Source organism: Pithys albifrons, chromosome 7, assembly GCF_047495875.1.
Source record: "Pithys albifrons albifrons isolate INPA30051 chromosome 7, PitAlb_v1, whole genome shotgun sequence".
Taxonomy (NCBI): Eukaryota; Metazoa; Chordata; class Aves; order Passeriformes; family Thamnophilidae; genus Pithys; species Pithys albifrons.
The window spans coordinates 10,741,564-10,763,564 of NC_092464.1; the positions used below are offsets into that span (position 1 = coordinate 10,741,564).

The 22,001-nt window shown below is 40.1% G+C and overlaps 1 protein-coding gene across 3 annotated transcripts in view; it reads right to left on the bottom strand.

Annotated features, from left to right (window-relative positions):
* VIPR2 (vasoactive intestinal peptide receptor 2) overlaps positions 1–14,968 on the bottom strand; it is a 55,473-nt gene extending 40,505 nt beyond the window's left edge. For 2 of the 3 annotated variants that reach the window (XM_071560214.1, XM_071560213.1), the window contains exons 1-2: positions 14,382–14,635; positions 11,395–11,497 (exon numbers count right to left, since the gene is read on the bottom strand). In XM_071560214.1, the coding sequence (XP_071416315.1) occupies positions 11,395–11,497; positions 14,382–14,432 (154 nt within the window). In that variant the 5' untranslated portion in view covers positions 14,433–14,635. Of the gene's footprint in view, positions 1–11,394; positions 11,498–14,381; positions 14,636–14,864 lie in introns of those variants that run through there. The other variant, XM_071560215.1, reaches the window with a different exon arrangement.
* Positions 14,969–22,001: the final 7,033 nt, after the last annotated feature.

Here is a 22,001-nt window from a genome sequence, read left to right on the forward strand (position 1 = left end):
AACAAACTGATGAGTTTGAATGGCTATTTTAATGCTATAGGGAGTTAAAATATAGTTGTTGATGTTGGAAATACCTCTGCTATCTCATGTAATCTCATAATCTTGCATAGGCAATTGCTGACCAGCTGAAAATAAAGGCTTTCTCAAAGGTGTACAAATAAGTATCTCTTTCTGAAGTTTCATTTTGTTTTGGACTTGATTGGTTTCTGGTCCTAGAACCTTCTATTTGTTTGTCACTGAGATGTGAATGTGTGAAACATGGTGAGAAATGTTCCCCTAAGAGTAAGCAAACTAACATGTAAACAGTGCCATCGCAGCCCTTGTAGATTAAGGGCAGGGTTAGTTTCCAGAGATGTTTAATTGTTATCTTTTTGTTGATTTTAAACTTGAATGCCACGTGCTTCCTTCTAGTGGTTGAAAGATGGAAAAAGGGGACAAACAAGGGGCTATGTGTAGAGGAAACCTGTGTGGTCGTTACAAGCAAGCCTAAAACTCCTGGAGTTGTTCTTGAAAGCTCCAGTGGTGAGGAGTGTTTGCCCTGTTAGCATTATTTCTGTAGATTATTAGAAGTATAAAGAACAGTTTGTTCCTTTCAGTAGAGAAAATAACACTTGGATTAGAAACTGCTCACATCCATACTATTCTTCAGAATATTTATAGTATTAGCAATTCACTATTAATTTATTCTGCTCTAGTGAGATCATGCCCAAAATCAAGCCACATGAGTTAAATGAAGCTGGAGAGGAATATTTAGAAGTTCTATATTTGTATTAGACTGCATTAGTGCAATAAACTTGGACAGCTTGTATTGACATAAAATATGCAGCATCCTGCTTTCAAAGTTTAAGCTACTTTTAATGTACACTTAAACTGGGGAACAGAAGGATGTTTTACAGGACCAGCAGTTGGATTTGTCCTGAGGTATGTCCTAGTGCAGCACAAAGAAAAGCCAGTGGCAAGGAATTCCCATGGGCCTTGCTTTCCTTTGGAAGACATTCATCCAAGTGTGATACTGGGAGGGAGCCTCTGTGGTACCAAGAAGAGGGATGGGAGATGATGGAAGAATACGAGAGGAGGAAGATGGGGCAAATGCTGCATTTGGCCACCAATTCCATAGAGTCCTCTCTATACAGTTTCCCAAGGCAGTGCTATTCTCCAGGGGAGTCACTTGTTCATGGGGACTGGGTCTCTCTTCACTGCTCTTAGGATTGTACAGTTCTGAATGCAGCATCTGTTCTACATTCAGAAAGATGATGCCAAAAATAAGGGATGACTAAAGGAAACGCTTCACAAAGTTTATCTCTGTTTGTAGACAACATAATGCCTTACTCCATTGCCTTGTCTGCTGATCAGCCTGATCTGGCATTACTGATGGTATCCCCGAGATATCTCTGATGTTCACTTGGCCATCTGTACACAATTTAAGAGTTTTACATCTGAGAAAGTCACCTTCATAGCCTTTGAGGTCAATAGAACTTCAGCATGCCTTGGTGCTTCCTGAGTTGCAATTCTGGGTCAAAATCAAGCCCAAATCTCTATGATGCAACACCAGGGCTTATGCAAAGTAAAAGGATGTTCACCTCAGCCAATTCAGGTCATGCTTCCTTTCTAATTGATTTTAAGCCAGAAACAACATCAACAACGTGACATACAAGTAACCAAAAAGACAAAGGACTATTTTCTTCATCTGCCAGAGCTCAGAACTACAGTGACAAAATGAAACTCTTTTGGCTTTGATGGATGGACTGTCTGAGCCAGCATAAACAAGCCCTGGAGTACACAAGAATAATCATCATCTTGTGATACGTCAGAACTCTTTATTTCATCCCCATTTCCACTAAAAGTGAGAGCTGAGTCATGAAAGTGTTGATGCACACCCATAGAAGCTGATGACTTTCATAAATTTTCCCTTTTGTTTAACACATTCTCTGTAAGGTGGTAGATTTGCTACAGTAATGTGCAAGCACCTCCAAGACCTTTATAAATGTTTGTTATGCTGCTGTATGGACTGGGCTGTTTTACTGAACAGGCAACTGAACAATGCGGACTTCAGAGCTCCATTGGTACATTTTCCTCAAACCCCACTTAAAACTCTTATTCAAGCTTCAATTAAATGGAATATTACATAGAAAAAATGAGGTTCAAGTCCTATGCTTACCAAAATTAATCAACACAATTTGTAGCAAACCTTGAAGTTGGCATGCTGGAAGGAACTCAGTATACAAGTGTTTGGTGTTCACAACTTCACAAGTCACTAATGGTTTCTGAGGAATGCATTTTTTACCCTCTTTTGCCTCAGTACTTTAGGACTTTGCAGGTGTCTGTGGCACAGGAGAGAATGATACTTTTTCAGACTCCTTAAATCAAATGGATGAAATACTACCAAAGATGCATTTCTTACATCTAGACTACATTCGACTGCATCAAAAATCATGAGAGTGAAACTGGAGTAGCTGTCATCACAATTCCAAGAATATTAAGCCTCAGGTTATGTGTATTTACAGGCTTACTTTTTGTGGTACAGGAAATTCAAGAAAACTGCTGAAATGTCCTGGAGGAGTTTAGTCACTGAATGACTACACTGGGGTCTGAAAACCAGGTTAGGTCTGAATGCTGAAATGATGGTGTTACTGGTGTGCTGCCAGAAGTACAACTGTTAAACAATTATACACCTTTCTGGGCTTTCAGGTCACTCATAGTCCCCTTCTCCAATTACTGCAGATTTTTAGCAATATTGCAGTCACATGCCTTCTTCTTACAAAAATATAATTTCATGCAAAGGTGTGATACAATTAACAAGTCCATTCTTACTGTACTTGCATCAGTCTGTCTCTTCCATCCCATCAATGTATCTCTTTTGTACATCACGAGCTTAATTGCGCATAACACAAATTAGGAATTAATTTCCTACTGATCTTAGAAATGAAAGATGTGGCACAACTGGAGATCTTGGTGAGTTTATCAGGTCCTCAAGTGGATACTGCTCTTCACCCACCACAATATCCTTTTACAACAATGACATATGCAATGACATGTGTCAGAGGGTGACAGAGAATGATTCACTTCATCCCAAAACACGTGAAATTAGGACAGATTGATTGCTCCCAACAACTGCAGTGACTACAAAGCAGTCTATGGTGCTTTAAATACCACACTGGTGGAAAATTAAAGTGTGGCAAATGCTATCCTAAATGTTTCTCTTTCTGTACACAGAATTTCTACTTGATCAAACTTGATATTCTCCTCTCTACTCACTCTCTACAATTCTCTGTCCAGCCAATAATTCATTCAGTCTTAGGATTTCTGGACTGTCATCCATCACTGCTGCTTTCCTAAAACCATCATATAAACTCTAATTCTCTGGAAATTCTATCCATCTCTCACATATATGGGTCTGTTTCCATCTGTCTCTGAAGGCTATTAATCAAGTAAGATGGAAAATATTTATGATTTTAACTTTAAATAAGTTTTAAATTTTAGCTCTGGTAAGAATTTGACCAGTAAAATGATCCTTGATATGGAAAGTGTCTCACTTTTTAAAACAAAACTTAAATTGCTGCAATGTTTATTTCATATGTCTGCAATTTTCTATATTTATAATATTTTTCTAAGTATCCAAAAGTATATTATTGTATACCTTGATTCTTGCATATTCATTCATGGATTTAGTCTATGCTTGCATGCTGCTTCAACAAATTCTCAAGCACTGAGTGGTTTTGTCCTTTCACTTTGATATGAACCTGTACGAAACCAGTCCAGCTCTTGATCAGTGTGAACTCCTCACCTTTTCTGCATGTCTATTGATATATTATTTTTCTTCTTCTTTAACTACTGTGCTGGTTTTGGCTGGGACAGAGTTCATTTCCTTCACAGTTGCTACTATGGGCTGTGTTTTGGCTTTGTGCTGGACAGTGCTAGTAGTATAGAGAGATTTTGGTTATTGCTGGGCAGGGCTTTCCCAATCCAAGGCCTTTCCTGCTCTTTGCACGACCATCCTGGTGAGGAAGTAGAGGGTGCATGGGAGGATGGGGGGGACATAGGAAGGACAGGTGACCCCAGCTGGCCAATGGGATGTTCCAAACCATACGGCATCATGCTCAGTATGTAAAGCTGGGGGGAAGAAGGAGGGAACTGGGGACCTCTGGAGTGATGGTGTTTGTCTTCCCAAGTAACCGTTACATGTGATGGGCACCTCTGTCCTGGAGATGGCTGAGCACCTGCCTCCCCATGGGATGTAGTAGAGTAATTCCTTGCTTTGCTTTTACTGTGTGTGCAGTTTTTGCTTTCCCTATTAAATGGTCTTTATCTCAACCCATGAGTTTCCCCTTCCAGTTCTCTCACTGATCCCACTGGTGGGGAGTGAGCCAGTGGCCCCGTGGTACTTGGTTGTTGACTGGGGTTAAACCATGACAACTGTTAATAAAACTGGCAAAGGTAAAAATAGTTCTTCATCCCTTTTTCTGTGGTGTCCAGAAGAACACTACTGCACCCTACATGTAACCATCCCTTTACAATCTCTTCATTTGCATCATTTATTTCTCAGCATATCCAAGGAAACAACAAAAATTCCCAGAAAACCTTTGCTCAATTACTTGCTCAAAAGTCACTTGTCTACTGACCATCCCTCCTGTTCCTCTAGATGATACTGCAGATGCTGTTGTTAGCTCGTTTCAATGAGATCACTTACTTTATTTGAATGTTTGGTCTTGCATGCTTGTGATGCATTTGCAGATACTTCATAATGAAAGGAAACATAACAGACTATAAACTACATTTTGTTTCTCATTTTCTTCAGCTTACATAAGTACTGCCACCACATTCATCACCCTGCTACTTGAGATCCAGTGTCTGAGCAACAAGTTTGCTTACCTACGTGTGCTTCTTCATCTATAAAGATGTGAAACGTCGGGCTTGTACTGGGAAATTTTGTTTATAGACACATTTTATATATAGATAAAACCACTAGGTGGCACTTCGCATTTGGATTTTAAAATTGCCACTTGCAAGAGAGGTTTAGCATTTTTAAGCTGTCTAGGCATGCATGAAACATGAAACAGCAAGAGGGTGCTTTCAAAATTAGTTAGAAAGTCGACAGCTAGCCCCGGGTTTATTTTTCAAACGCAAAGGTTTTCATTTTCATACTTGACAGAACAGGAGCCATTCCACCTCTTATGGGCAATGAGTTCTAGACTGCAGGTACACTGCAGCACATAAATTAGGTTGCATGGAATTAGAAACATGTATGGACTGACATTCTTTCTGTGTTTTCATACAAGTGATAAAAGAGAAAGGAAAAGGAGGTGTTAGAGGAATAGCAGGCTGGGAAACTGGAAGAAAAGCAGCAGAAATGCTCAGAGTGGCAACAGGAATAGGACAGTTGCAAAAGAGCTGTTGCTTCACGATACTTCACTGAAGTTATTTGCCATCTGATTTTGTCAGGGCCCTGAGTGCACTGAGAGGCTGCAATGGCCCTGCCCAGAGCCCCTTCCACGCTCCGATCTGGACCTCCAGCCATGCTGTGACAACACCTGATTTCAGTCTCCTCGGAGCAGAGCTGTGCCTGTCTCTGCCTGGCTACCCCTGGGTTGTCCCCTACTCTGGTTCCCTGTGCCAGGCTGGCTCCTGACCCTCCACCTGCAGGCTAATGTCCACAGCTGTCCCTGTCGCAGGGAGGTGACAGATGCCTGAGGCTGGGGCTGCCCTGGCTGGAAATGGGATGGCCCCTGCCTGCCCTGGGCCCCCCAGAGCCCCTCTGCCTGCAGCCTGCTTGGAGTCACATGTACATGAAAACTCTGGCTGCAAAGCAGTCAAGAGGCAGCTCCAATTATTCAGAAATACTGAAGAAATGCCAATGTGAAAATTTTTAATTGCCAGTCAACAAACACTACTCAAGAGACAGCATACAGATTTTTGGAAGTCTACAGTATGCATCAGATTTAAATAGTTAAACAGAATGATCAAACAAAAAGAGTTTATATCATATTCATATCTAAAATTTTTGCAGTTCATAGGTTCTTCAAAAGTCAGTTCTGTTACCAGGAATGGCAAAAATACTTTTTCTGAGATTTCTAAGGATTTTCTGGCTTTTCATTAAATGGAACACTTCAGAAGAAATGCCTTATTTCCCTTTTAAAAAAACAGTTACCCATTAGAGAATCAAAAATCTATTAACCAATTTTAAATTTAATGTAATCTACATACTTTCAGGGTTCTCTAGGGAAATACAAAAGTTACCAACTAAAAACTTTGAAAAAACCCTTTCAAGAAAGAAAATTGATTTTCATCCAAATTTTCCAAGAAATCCTGCTTTACAATTACTTACAATGTCCTTTGGAGACAAGAGCATTTATTTTTGTATGACTGGACAGCATCTTAATCATACCATGAGAACACCATTTTCTCTTCTTAGAAAGGATGTATAGTCAAAACTGTAAGAGGAACCTTCATGTTGCCCCAATTTTGACATGCTGTACATTCTTCAAAAATCACCATTAAATATCAACCTCCAGTTCATATAAACATATTATAAGTCTCCACAAAGTACTAGGACCATATATTTCTCTTAGTTTCTATATATCTTATCCATGTGCTACTTGTTGTATTAGCTGGAGCTTTATCAGTGTTTTGGTATTCAAGATTTTTAGCTTGTGCTATTTGGACTTTGGATGTCATGGAGATCAGACTGCCATGGGCACAGCTGCCTTTACCAGGACTCAAGTGCAAAACTGTGTGAGGCAGTTTTTCTTTCAGAATCTTCTGGAAAACAATAAATTTACTTATGGCTGTTCTCTTTCCTTCTTCAGGACTATAAATTCCATTCATTAATGTCTATTGCTGAATTCTATCTATGTTTCAGGTGGAGTTAAAATTTCAGGTCTTCAAAATAATTGTGAAAATGTGTTGCCTCTCTTCTTTTGAAAGAGTTTGCTATTGTCTGTCTTAGTAACCTTTATCCTGTGTGATGTTTGAACGAAGCTGATCAGGACATTTTCTTGTCTTCACCATTTTATCTCCTGTTGGTTATTTTTCAGTAGACAACTCCTTTCACTCAAGGCTCTTTTCCACCTCTCTCATCCAGTCTACTCAGAAGATGAACCAGCTCTGCCTCTCTTCTAACCTCAAATATTTAAGAACAGCTTCCACAAAGCCCAGACATTGTCAACACCATGATGATGATCACTTTTATGTGGTGTCATTAATGATGACACTTCAATTAGTGAAAGCCAAACAGACAAACATCCAAAGCAGCCCCTTTGGATCCCTTCATAAAAAAATGTGTGAATCAAAAAGTATCAGCATGTCTGTACTACAGCTAGAAAAGCAGCAGCACAGAGATTCAAGAAAGCTAAAGTTGTTCTGCCAAGAGCTACTGGTGCTGCATGAAAGAAGTTCCACGATCCCACTATCTCATTTAATTCCACTTTGAATGCTACCTCAGATGACTGTAAGCAACACTGGGACGGAAATTCTGAGTCATTTTGCAGAAAAAATAGCTGCAAACCCAAACAACACCTGTGCAAGACCTTGATGAGATAGGGAGGATTAAAAAAGGGGAACCTTGAGGACATTCCTTTTCATGTAGGAAAAGAAAGGCCCCATCTGGCTTTGTGTAAGTCTTCTCTTTACTGATGTGGAGGAGAGAGTGATCTCCAGGTTGGCCTTGTTCCACCCAGGGGTGTGTGTTATATACAGACCTGTGGGGGTGAGGATGTGTGTAAATGCAAAATAGGCACCTTTCTTACTGGAGAAATAACTTTAATCACTAAGTTAGTCAGATAAATGAACTTCTGGGCAATTTGCCATGGGTCCAACATTTAAGTATTCATCCCACTCTTTTGAAGAAGAGCTTTCAGAGAAATGTGCTTTGTGTCCTCCACAAGATCATGAGCTCAGTGGTGGAATCACTGAGTGAAATCCTAATAGGAGATTGGATTATACAGCAACGTTGGTCCCTCTTGCTTTAAATTTATGAATAACTAAGGACATATTTTTGGTAGTCCTATCTATTTTAATTTCCCATTACTAGCTGCATTATGAAGCTTCTCTTTGAGAGGTTTATGAAATTCTTTCCAAAGCCATTTTTTCTTTTTGTCTACATCCCTTCCTCAAAGTTAGCATGTCATATCTGAAATTAAAAATGTTGTCTGACATATGGGTCTCACAAAAACACATTTTGGAAAGCAAGATCCAAAAAGACACATTTAACTGTGCAGCCATTCAGTCCAAGATGAATAAAAAACCCCAAGACTTCATTTTTCCATCGTGAAATATTTTTAGAACTTTTTGTTAAAGCCCCTGTTAAAAAGTCTACTGACTGATTTTAACATTTTTGACTTTAAGATTTGATTTTTCATTTAAAGGTGAACAGAAATGAGTCAATTACTTTATAAGGAAAAATTCTAAATGCTGAATAAAGGCAGAAATTTGCAGCAGGACAATTTTTATGTATTTTCAATCAGTTTTATTGTGAGCTTTTTAATTTTTTTTTTTTTTGTGAGAAGACAAACTATGGGGAGCAGATAAAAATCAAGTAAGTTTTTTTCCATGTATTTAAAATGCAATTCATCTGCCTGTCAAAAGTAAGTGTGTAAAAAAAATACTCTTTGAGGCTCCCAGTTAAGGTGCATCTACATTTTAGGGGCCAAATTATAGGAGGAGAGAAGAAAACAAATGTGAATAGAAGCTAATGCAATCTTCATAAAATGAACAACTAGATGTGATAAAGGGCACTACAGAGAGGAAGCCACATACTTTTGGAGACTGATCTTCCCTGAAGAGCTTCCCTAAATGGGGTGTAATGCTGTCCACTCATGGAAAAGTATGTGATAATCCCTGAAAATCCCCCAAAGGGTGCAAAGCAAGAGATCTGGATGTCTAAGACCAACTGGGTCCTGTGGTTTTAGTATACCCTTGGCATTGTTCAAAGGATATTTGCACAGTCTTTATACAGTGTTTCCGTGGAAAACACACTATTGCTTTATTAAGTCATTTATAGACTCCATAGTCACTGATTTTAGATGCACTATAAAAATTACTTAGTGAAATTCTTTACCCCACGTCATGAGGCAGCTCAGGCAAGATGACTACAAGATCATTTTATTATGTAAAAACACCCTCAACTTCAACTGCCTTTAAGTATTTCCTGTCTGTCTTCCTAACTGGGAGCTGAGCAGATTAGATGAGGTAGTCAATATATAACTGCCATCCAGGTCAAAGGAGAAACTCCCTGTCCCATATAGTTTGGATCTTCCAAAATTCAGGAGCTGTGCATGCCAGGCAAATTCTGGAGAATGTCACATAGAGGTATGAAGATTTCTCAGGTGCCCAATAAGTTAATCAAAATGTTCCCACTGACTTTGATAATGGAGGCCCAAGCCCTTGGTGGAAAATCTCAGGGAACCTTTTTCCAAATTCAAGACAGTACCTTCTCAAGACTTCATTACAGCTTTTGTAAGTCAGGTAGCACACACTAAAATCAGGAAAGAGTGACAAAGGCTGTATAAGCATCTTTCCCATTCAGGAGAAAGTGGAATTACATTTCTGAATTTATTATAAAGAATTATGGTTCAAATGTACTACAAGTTACATGTAGAGCTAGGACTTGCCAGCTTGCCAATTTTCATTAGTAATTCTTCTGTATCAGCAGTCAGAGTATTACTGTCCAAAATAGTCATCACATCTTTGTATGACTATAGAGAGTTTTAGGAAAAGGACACACAAAGAATGGCTATTTTTGTTATGCAAATGCATATATTTAACATAGGCTGTTCTCTAAAGGTTCTTGGTAAGGGTATTTGTAACATAAAGCATAGAATAAATTCTCATGTAACATTGAACATACAGTTTTAAAGGTTTGTTACCAGAGGGACTTTATTCCAGTCTCCAACAAAATGGAATATTCCTTTAATTTCAGACAGGCATTCAATAAATGCTGCTGTTTTATCACTATCTGCACCATTGAATCAACACCAGACATACTGTGCCCTTTCAACATGAAGTTTTTTCACAGTAGTTTGCCTTCAGGAGGCACCCTCCTTCCAGTGAAAAGAGGCTGGGGAGAAAATATTGACAGAAAACTTATTTCTTCCCCTAGGGAACCCAAAATAAAACTGGTGTGCATCACCAGTATACCCTTGGAGCAGCCTAGCATCTGGATCACTAAAGAATATCCTGAGGAAAGCCTGACTTTCAAAGCCATATAACAGCTAATAGAGAATTTATTAATTCAAGATTTCATTAATTAAGCTGAGCTACCAATTATTTCTCCATCTGGTTTCACAATAATACTATTTATGTAACAGCCATCTCTCCTCACCACCTATATAAACAAAAAAAATATATCTAGATTAATTATTCCAGTAAGACTTTGCATTTTTCTAATTACTTATATGGATTAATACAAAGAAGAAATTATAGTACAATACAAACTCTGGATGATCCTTTGAATTATTTTGTGGCACACAAATTGATATCAGAGTGTGCACTGAGGGAGTTACACATTTAAATTGAGGAGAAGTGGAGAAAGCAACATGAGTTGAACCTCATGTTTATGCTCAAAGGACACTGCAGATGGCAAGTCTCTGAGGCCCCATAATCATCTTCAGAGTGTGTTCAAACAGACTGAACACAAAAAGAAACAGTTTATCTGTCCTCTTTGTAGTATGCTTGCTGAACAAATGGCTTTGCTACCAGCTTCAACTTACAAGAAAAACATCATTTTTCCATCAACTTTTGTTGTGCTCACATGAAAATGTAGCAAAGAAATATAATAAAATCTAAAAAACAATTAACTACAGTTACTCTTCCTTCTTTCTTCAATTGAATTACAGTTTGCTATCTTTTGATCTTTCTACATAGAAAGAAAATAAAAAAATAAAGTAGCAGACTTTATTTTTTGGATGTAACACTACTGTCCAGTTTTCCCTTTGCACAACTCCATGGTACTCTGGTGTGGATGTGATCTGCTGTCTGGAACATTGTCTGCCAGGGAAACCCAGAGATCACTCCTACCACTAGTACTTTACTTCCAACCATAACTAGAGAGAGATGCTTGACTCTGAGGCTTTCAGCTTTCCCTCAGATTTGTTCTTTCTGCTGGTCCCACCATCACCAGCCTGCAATCCTCTGCCAGTCAAAAATACCAGCAGCAACACTTTAACACATGAGAATGCATTTGCTCCCACCTATTGTGCCACCCAGCACCTGACACTCCTCTCACAACATTCTTGCTGCAGCTGTGCCTTTAATGCAAAATCACCCAGATGCTAAAAAAACCCATAAATCCTCAGTACAGTATAGACAAGTATGGATTCTGCAACCCCAGAATAAAGAGAGTAAAGGGAGAAAATCTTTAGTACTCCAGTTATCTGTACATTACAGTTTATCTTCTCTTACCTTTATAGTCCACTGGCTTTGCATTCTTTAGAAGTTCCATACACCTTGTTTCCTCCTTGTGAATCTCCAACTGAAATCTGCATTCTGGATGGATACCACTCACCTGTGTCAAATCAACAAACAGGTTATGTCTTGAAATGTGAATTAAAATGCTTTATGAAGAACATAACTACCAATAAGGAAAGCCACAACTTTAACTGGCACGGGTTTTGACCAAGCATGTGCTAAGCATTTTTCAGACACATTCAATGCCCATTTTAGCTTCTCACACACTGACATTTCAGAACAAAATGTTGAAATAATCTGCCATAGCATTTGCTGGCTCCTTACTGTAGCATTTCATTTAGCTTTCTAGTGCATTCCCCAATTTTGTGTAACGACACCTTCTTCAGAAAACTGTGAGCTAAACTGAAGCAGGAGAGTAAACATATTCACCTTCCCCCCCCTCTTTTTGTAGTAAACTAGAAGCTGAAAGTTTAATACAAATCACAAAGCATGAAATTGACCAAAATACATTCTCTTTGACATGGTAAATTTTGCTTTTCTTCCCTGTTTCACCATGCATATTTTATCTCCTGGAGGTCCCAGAGCATGATTATTTGATTCAGGCAAGTGCTACACAAGAAGAAAACCCCACTACTTATTTAAAGCACTAATGCCTTTACTCATTCTAAGACCTGCTCTCAGTTCTTTGGTTTTCTGAAAAGGTTACATATGTCCATGGGATGAACAGGAATGTTGCAGTACTGGGGAGAGAAACAAGACCCTGGGAAGATGTACTGGAGTCAGTTGGATTCAGTGAGGCAGACAGAGCCTCACAGAGTAAATACACGGAGTCTGTAAGAGAGTGCACAGGAGGAATTACTGTAGCAGGCAAGCAATGGCAATGTTGGAAATGTCACTGGAGCTGATGGAACAGTTTGATTAAATGAAATCATATCTTGAATAAATAAAATGGGAATATACTGTACTTCACACATCCTCACAGTTGTAGTTACCAAGAAAAAGGTGGTCACTTTCCAAGTTTCTTCACCTTTTCTTTTTTTTTTTAAACAATAACAGAATCTGGTAACAATCTCTTATGCATGACACAGTAATTTTTTCAAATGGCAGTACTTAATCAAACCATGATTGTGGACCCAGAACCTTGGACCCAAAGCTAGGACTGAGAACCTGGTGGTTCTGCAGTCTTCTTGTGGACAAGCCACTTTCACAGCTTTTAAAAATACAGTGTAATACTCATAACAGCAGGAGCTGTTATGAACACTCAAAAAAATTTCTCTCACTTCAAATGTCTCATTTCACTACCTACAGTATCAGAACCTTACCTTCTTTCCCCCATCTTTCCTGTGCTGACAATTGAAATTTTATGTTTTCAGTGCAGATTTTTTCTTTTTAAAGACCAATGTTTAACATAAATTAGAATGTCTAGAATTTATACTAGAAAGTTCACCATTATACTGAAAATATCTACCTTTTGTTATGTATTATCTACTTTGCACCTAGCTCTCATGTAAAATAAAAGACCCTTGTACATATAATGTTTTTAATAGCATTTTCCTTTCATGTCACATATTTTGGCTATTTTTTTTCCAATTGCAAACATTTGGTAACTGACAGTAGATTTCTTTCTCATCAAAAAGTATTACGATTACTGGGTCTTGGAAAAGTAGGTTTCAGTAAATAGAAACGTTAAATAAGAGATAAATCAAAGCAGCTACTGCAATTAAGAAACCTGCCGAATAAACAGCTTCTCTCATACTTCCAAAAGAACTGTAAGTTTCCAGTGTCAGTGATGTGATAGTGAAGGTTACTTTGAAAACATAAACTTCTTAGTACCCAAAGGTAACACAACATTACTTTTCAAACCTGGGATGCCTGTGGAAGTGTGCGATACCGTGCTCTAACACACCTGTTTCATTCAAATGTATTTCACAAGGCTAAAGAGATCTACAGTTCAAGACTACGTGGCTCTGGCCACGTCCTGAAACACGTCAAGAACTCCAAAATGGACTTTGAGAGCACTCACCAACTCTCGGAGTTCTGCTCACCCACCTTTTGCTCTGCTTAACCAACAGCACTGTCACCAGTGAATAGAGAGCCATGTCTGCTGAGCAGTGTAAAGGTACACATTTAGCTGAAAATCCAGATGAGGAGTCTCTCTGTGTTTTAAGCAGCTTAACAAATTCTAAGGCATCCAGACCAGCAGTTTTAACGGATAAACATTTTCTCTGACAAGCAGCTCACACTCACCTTCAGCATTGTTTCCTGACTTTTGGTGTTATACAGTAACAATCTTTGGAAAGATTTAGAAGGCAGATGTTTTCTTTTGTATATCATGTTTCCATCAACATAACTGACCTTTACAAAATACTTAGGAAAGGCTTGAAAACATAACGATGTTAAAAGCAGGCGTCCTAAAGAAGGCTTCAATATTCTGAATACTTTGTCCCGGTTGCACGTACTACAGAGCAGCTGATGATGCCGGGCTTTTTCCGCACGGTGACCGCCGCCGGCCCCCTGGACCGCTCCGGGCAGCGCTCCGTGAAAACTCTTCGCAAACTAGTGGTGTCCGCCGGCCAACGGGAAAACTGTGGGGACCAAGTGAGCGCTCCGCGGGGATGGGGACCGGGCCGGCGCGGAGCCGTTCCGGCCCTGCGGGGCGCCCGGGGCTGCTGCGGCTGCGGGCACGGGCACGGAGCCCTCCCGGGAGCGCGGAGGGTCCCGGCGGGGGCTGCGGACACGCTCCCCTCGACATCCCCGTCCGGGGGCTCCCGGTGAGGGCGATCGGCGGGAGGCACTGGTGTCCCGAAGTGCGTGCGGCGTGGCCGGAGCCTCCGCACGTGCTGCAGCTGCCACTGAGCCTCCCGCCCCGGGGAACGGCCAGCCCGGGGGGCTCCGCACAGGCACCTCAAGGAAGAGACGTAGGGTCACCTCGCCCGCGGTCCGGAGGGAGCGTCACCCCGCGCCGGTGCGCTCAGACTTACCCGGCCCAGGCTCCAGCAAAGCGAGAGCAGGAGGATCGGCAGGTTCCTCATGCCCGCCGAGTGCGGGGTCCGGCGGGCGCGGCTGCCCCGCGCCGCTCCGCGGGCGCCGTGCAAAGGCGGCGAGCGGGGTGCGGGTCCCGCCGCGGCACCATAGGGCCCGGGGGCCGCTGCCGGGGCGCCCCCGCCCCGCGGGCAGCAGCGATGGGCGGCTCCCGCACCTGCCCCCGCTCCGGCCGCCCTCCGGCACTCCCGGCCCCGCCGCTCCCGCCGCCGCTCTGCGCGCAGCTCCTCCTCTAGCCCCCGGCTCCTGCCCGCCCGCGTCTCCACAGTCCCTGTCTTCCTTTTCTCCTCCTCCTCCTCTCGCCGCCGCCGTCGCTCCCCCCATTAAGTGCGAGTCGCTCCGCTCAACCGGGACGCGCCCCCGCCCATCCCGTGGCCCTGCAGATGCTCCCCCGACACTCCCGGGCAGTGGACGGCACTCACCCCTTGCTGCCTTCCTCAAGAGGCTGGAGAACCCCTCCTGCCACGCAGACCAGGGGAGTCCGAGTGCACGTCTCGACAAGACGTCGGTGCCTGCACTGGGGTGCCTTTTGCCGGTGAAACCACTAAGATACTGAGCGCGGTCCCCTCAAGCCAGGCACGCGTGAAAAGCCCATGCAGATACGGGGTGAGTGAAGTGATCCCTGACAAGGTGGACCTTACCCCAGTGCAGATCAATAGCTGTATTAGCAATTTTTTTTCCCCCCAAGCGTGCTTTTTTCGACATCTCAATAGAGGACCAACAGTTTAAGGCCTCCTCGTGTTATTTCCTGGCAGCTTATGCCAGGATCTGGTCTTTGCCTCACAAGACATATAAAGTATGTTGTTAAGTGACATGTTAGCCCATGCCTTTTGTTATAGAAATAAAAGAGGTTATATGCTGGCTTTTAGCTAAGAATCAGAATACATAAGAGTTGCCTTTTCAATGTCTTGTATGTGCTGTAATGTGAGTATTATGTATTAAAAGGGACTGAGAAGGCATCATAAAGCTCTCATAGCTTTAGGCCAGGTGAAATAAACAGCTATAAGCAAACCAAGGACACTTCTATGAAAAAGCTGAAGAGAATTTTCATTTTTAATGCATATGCAAAAATTATTTTCATATATTAAGAAGAAATTCTTGATTATAAAGTCTGTGATATTGCTAAAAAGAAATATTACAAAGGTTATGAGCAGTATTATAACCTAGATGCTGAGAGCAGAAGGAAACAGTAATGTAGAAAGAAAAACTTGTAGGATGCCATATGATCAGGTAATGAAAGTATTTTCATTGTAACAGAAAATAATACCTCTTTGAATTGACTGATCTGTATGTGACAGGCGGACTGAAATGCCGAATTGCACCTACTCCTGAAACAGGCAGGTTGTAGAAGAACCTGATTATGCCATTAGTTCTGAGATTCCTGGTCAGGTCAAAACTCCTGGAGATGGAGAACTGCACAGTCTGACTCCTGAGACTAGTGTGCAAGATTCCTTTCTGGGCTTCTGGGTGACACAGGCAGTCTGGATGTGCTCCTCACAATTTCATAAGAGCCATAGGTCTTTCCCAAATAACAGTCTCAAAACCATTTCTCTTATCTTTCACAAGAATCTGATGTGTCATTATTGCAAGGCTTCGGAAAATCCTTTCTGTCTTCTCTCTCTTTAGAAGTTCCTTCTTGCACTCTGTGGTGACTGATATCCTGCTAAGAAAGCATTTGTTTCTCATGAGTGAAATGTACACGTCAAGGCTCTCCAGGTGCTGCAGCAGGAAACCCTAGAGCAGTCCCCAGGCAGAGGAGCCATCAACAGGCTGTGTCCCAGCTGCACTGCCCCAGCAGCTGAGGACACAAGAGTTGTCAGACACCAAAACTCAGTATTTGATTCTCTGAGCAAATGATTCATTAGGCTGTTGAAGCTGAGTAGCCTGGGAAACCAATTAACAAAATAGTGTCACCGTTCGCTGTAGAAACAGTTTGGGGAACGGTCATCATTATTCCTTCTGTGGAATGATAGAAACTAGTAACTTGGGCAGGAGCAGTCCACATACCCTAGAACTAGCAAAGAAGTGTTGAACATGATCTATAACGAGATAGTACAAAGTCAGGCTGTTATGACATTTTGGTTTCAATGAATCAGCATTTTTAGGCACAGAGAAATATCATAAGTTTTTTCTCAACCATTTCCTCTGTTGCTATTCCCAGTGACTCTTTGACATGAAAATGACACCAGATGAAGGAGATGCATAAAATACTAATATTTTTGTTCAGATGTAGCTAAGTGCTTTTTCTTTTTTCCTGAGAAAAAAAAACAACTTAATGATGGACAAAGTCCAGAAAATATGGTTAAAATTCTTTTCACTGAAACATATCACAGTTCAATGCCCTGTTATAGTAGATGTAGAAGGGGAAAAAAAGAACAAGCATGGAACTAAACCAGCTGTCAATATATGGAGATATATACAAACAAGATTGATATTCTTACACAGCAAAGAACAGATAGGTTTGTGAAGGAACAAAGGAGTCATATAAATTTAGACAGTCAGTGCTGATTTGATGCCATTTCAAAAAATGGCCTGTCAAATTCAAAGGAAAGATTTTATGGAGAAATCCAGGAGTCATAGAAGGACAGCACAGACACAGAGAGAAAGGATGGATTCCAAACATGGATAGAAATTCATCACAGTAGAGGTGGTAGAAAAGTAGATGCATTTTGATTGAAATAAATATTATTTTGATCCAGCAGAGCCTGGGTGTTACCCAGAGGTCAGTAAAGCTGGAGATGGAAAGTTCAATGACAGGTAATGGACATAGTGGCAGGCAGTGCCAAGGGACTGCAAGTTCTCTGCTCCCACAGCACATACAGGAGCCAAAAACTTTGTTTCAATTATAGCTGTTGGAAAAGTCTGCCTACCAAGAAAAAGTACATGCCAGTAGAGTTATAAGCAAAAAATACCTGCTGCCTGATCATCTTCCTCTTCAGAATCTTCTAATACACAGTGTTTGCGATACATAGATAGTTTAGGTTTTCCATAGTGACACAATGACATCAATCCCCTTTGAGCTCAATTTTTATTTAAATTGTTTATGGAGTTCAAGATGTTTTGACCATTTGCATTCTATCCACAAATTTTGTTTGTATCCATCTATAAAGACTATAAATCCATTGCTTTCATTGTTTAAAAGGAGTTTTTGTTTGTTCAGTCATCTAACAATTATTGTTTGTATAATGCATAACATACAGTTGCTGGAAATACCTAAATTGCATAAAAAACCTCAGGATTTCCCTCAAAGCATATGTACAAGCCATCTTGCACATCACACCTCTTTCCAGAGTGGCTATGTCTTGAGCTGCTTAAGCTTTTTCAGGTATTTGGAGTCCTGCTTTCCAGCCCACAGAGAGTTTATGTGTAATGCTGAACTCCTTGCAAAAGAAATGCTCTTCCTAAGTCTTTACACTTTGTGAAGACACTAGGTCTTTGTCAGGTATTCCTAAGTCTCCCAAAGGCACTCTCTGTTGTCATCCTGCATTTTGCTAGGTTGTTGTTTGACTTTCTTTCTGCAGTTCAACTAGTTAAGGAAATATTTCATCAGCCTTGGACACAGATTTTATTGAGGGTTTCCAGAAAAAAGAGATTGTGACTTTAATGTATGTGTGGTTTAGATTTCTTATACTGTAGAAAATGAAAGTTCTGTAAAGTTTTATCATCAATAACTATCAACATAGGTGATTTTATTGAGCCTCTCTCAGTGATCAGATTGAGTACAACAAAGAAAATGCCAGGCCTGAGTGGTGCAAAAAGTTTCTGTCCTGCTCATGACTAGAGAAATTCAGACCTCGGGCAGGCTCCAGGGGACTCATGGCCATCCTTTGAGAAGCAGCACACAGATGCTACTGTGCAACCTCCTGCATCAAATGTTGTAGCTGCTGTAAAAGGAGGTGAAGTTTGGAGTCTCTGAATAAACAAACTCATCAGTGTGTTTTATCTGCAGCTCCAAAAGGTGTTCAGTAGTTGTTTTAGTTATTTTGAACTTTTGCCACCATTACTGATCATCTTGCATCCACATAATCTCTTGAACCCTGTGGTTTTTTCTTACCCAAAGAAGCAATATCATGCAGAGGGAGAGTTTTCTAAGGAAGGGCTGCCCTTAAGTGTGTCACCTCTGCTTTTTCATTCTCTTCCATCTGAGCATTCCCCAGGGTGCCCTGCTGTCTCTGGGAATGTATAGTAACTGAGTGTGTATCTTGTAGTGATGAGGCTCACACTGCTCCACAAACTGCTCCAACCAATGTGAACATACCCAATGCATCCCACAAGCAGATATTCCTAACCGGTAACAGTGATTTGAAGAACTCTTCAGAGTGGTCTTTCAGTAATGTGCAAGCAGCTTGGCTACTCAAAAAGATGTTTCTGCAGATCAAAGATAAAAAGAAATTCTATGAAAGAATGGTAGTAGCAATGTCTGTAGCCGTGGAGTCTTCATTCAGAATGTGGCACAGGGACTTTTTTCACCAAAGACACATAATGCAGTCAGTAATACTTAGTGTGAAGTATGCAATTTTGTCCTCTCTCCCTCACATTTATAAGACTTCCATGTAATTTCAAAAGAGTGAGGGAGGTCCCCTTAGTATAATGAACCTTTTCAATTTCTTGGCCAGGTTATTTCATTTTTCTTATTTCCATTATACTCAGGTCCTTTAATACTTATTATACTCATTAAATTAATAGGTATTCTGTTACAGTCACAGTATAGGTGAAGCAGAGTCTGATCTTTTAAATTTATAGATTAAATTTAAAATAAATAATTTGAGTATCTGACATAATGGAAAATACTTGGCTAATACCATTTTAGTTATGGTTTGCTTCAAAGCTTCAGCTATTTGACACTTTTACTGGACATTAAGAAATCAAATCTTTATTCTGATACTATGAGAAGAAAATTACCTCCTTTATTTTTAGGGGGTTTGTAAAGGTTTATTATGATTAGGGGTTTTTTATTATTTTTTACAATTTAAAGTGAAGGGTAGACTTTGCCACAAAACTCTGAAGGCAAAACATGAAAACTAAAGAAAAAATTAACTGATAAGAGTGTCAGGCAAAGCTTTGGAAGAATAGACAAGAGTAAGTGCAGAATGGAAGATTAATGGAAAATAGAAAATATACTAGTAGTATTTATCAAGAGAAGTTGGTACTTCCTTAATACAATACTTTACTGAGAAGTATGAAAATGTCTTTCTACATGAAGAAAAGACATTAGTTTTATTCTAGATAGCTGTGAGTAAAGTATTTGATACACTGCCATAGAAATGGCTTGTTGAAATTACTGAGCCTAATGAAAAAACTATTTTGTCTAAAGGTGATTAAAGAAACCTGACCAATAATGCTCATGGAGAAACAGGAGGATAAAAGGAAATAGCAGTAAAATTCCTCAGAGATTGGACTAGGGGTCCTGTTTTACTCTTTTCAGTGATTATTTTCATTTTTAACAAAACCAAATTTGCTACTGATTCAAGGTGCTGCCAATAATAAGCATCATCTGGGTGTCCTATAGAACTGAATCAACCAAAAATGGAGTACTAGAAAATAGTTGGCAGTTTAATAAAGCAAGATGAAAAGTCATGTGCTAAAGAACAACAAACAAATGTTACCACCAGAAGTTAAAAGGCAAGAGCAGGAAGTCCTGTGTGTGCAAGTCAGTGTGTGGCAATTACGAGTATTAATGTGACATGTCCGTGAAAAATAAATGTGATCTCAGGACACGTGGGAGAGCAACTTGTTGTAGAGTTAGAAAAGCAATGAGTCTGGGTAACACACAGAGGATTGCTTGCATCTTATCTGGAGTGCTGCACATAAATTTAACAATCTGCTGTCAACACAGATGAATTCAGCAGATGCAGAGCAAATAAATGAAGACCTAAGGATTTTAGAGAATGTTTGGATTAATCACCAGTAAAAATGTAAACTGAGATGAAATATGTCATCAGAAAAGGAGCTATGTAGCCTACAGGAAATTTGGCAGAAATACAGGTGGATTAACCTGGCTGAGAGTAAATGCATAGATTCATATCCAGGTAGCTGTTCTGGACAAATATTTTAACAGTGAGGACAAAGAATTTTTGTTCAAGACAGAACTTGATCAGCCAGTGAAAGGATTTTGTACTGTGGCTGTGTGCACAAACAATAGACCATGATTTTCTTTAGGTCTTTTCCAAGCCACTGTCCTAGTTTGTCATAAATATTCCCTCTCCAAACTCTGCCATAAAAATCACCGCTCTACAGAAAATTGATTGCTGGAATTTTTTTGTCTTACTACACAGAAAAGTAGTTTTTTATACACAGTGCACACATTTGTGGAAATTTTTATTTTTCATCAAAAATCTGACTATTTTTTCCAGAAATTTAAATATTTAGCTTTTTGATAAACATATTCATTTGAGACTTTTCAAAACAACCATAAATTTTGCTAGAGGGGAAACAGAAGTCACTACCAGGCGCTGCTTTCTGAAGAATTTTTGTTCAGTGGAACCATTTCTTGATGAAAAGTAGATTTTAGGCCAATTTACAAAAACTGGATCTGGAGCCTCATTTTTTGGTGATCTGGAAGTATTTGTATCAGGAACCCAGTGCCAGGCACTTTTCCAAAACAGAGGAAAATAAAACATTGTTTTTTACTAAAGGGTGGTTAAAATAAGAGACAGAAAATCTCAGTCACCAGCAGTCTTGGTAAAGGGACAAGGGGTAATACAGTCTAAAGAGAAAGTGCAAGTTTTGCATCATTTAAAATCTTGAGCTAAACAAACATATAGTGAATTTTTAGTCCGTGAAAGTTGCAGCCTGAGGTTGTTTTAATTGTCAAGTTTCTGTACCTTTAGGATAGAATATTGTTTATACTGTGGTAGGGGTTTTTGACACTTCAGGAAGAAGACTGAATCTCAACATATCTTTATCTTTGAAATTGAGAACATCATTCTGTCAAAAACCTTGACTAACTATGAGCCTAATGGGGTACACATAAAGCAAGAATTTTATAAAGAAGAGAAATGAGATTTCAGTGTAGTTATCAATATGAGGCTTGATTTCTTTTGCTTAGCTCGGGTCTTCACAGGAGACATGAAAGGAGAAACACCATCATTAATGTGATCAAACTTTTAAACACTCTAAAATTGCTGTCTCCACTAAGAGAAAAAATCTTCAGGCAGTAAGATAGTAAGTGAAGCTTAATTGTCCAGTGTAATGGGGTGGGAATGACAGCCTAATCAGGAATGGGGTACTGAGGTTTGTATGAAGAATTTTCCCATGTAACAGGAGGGTAAAAGAGATACACACTGATGAAACAAGCCCTTGCAATTCATGGGAATGTTCCATAGACAAAATCAGTACTGCCACATCAGGTCCCAAGTTAAACAGAAAACACCTGTAAAGCAGGAAGAGGAATGGTAGTCGTGCCATGGGCTGCCAACTTTAGGAGTGAAGACAGACAGGCATTCAGGTGAGCAGATGTCTATCTGGAAAATGAAATATTAGGAGATGTGTCCTTCTCTAGAGATTAGGTCTTTAGTACTTGCCTTTGATTGAGATGAGCTACGTGGTTTGAAAGGTGT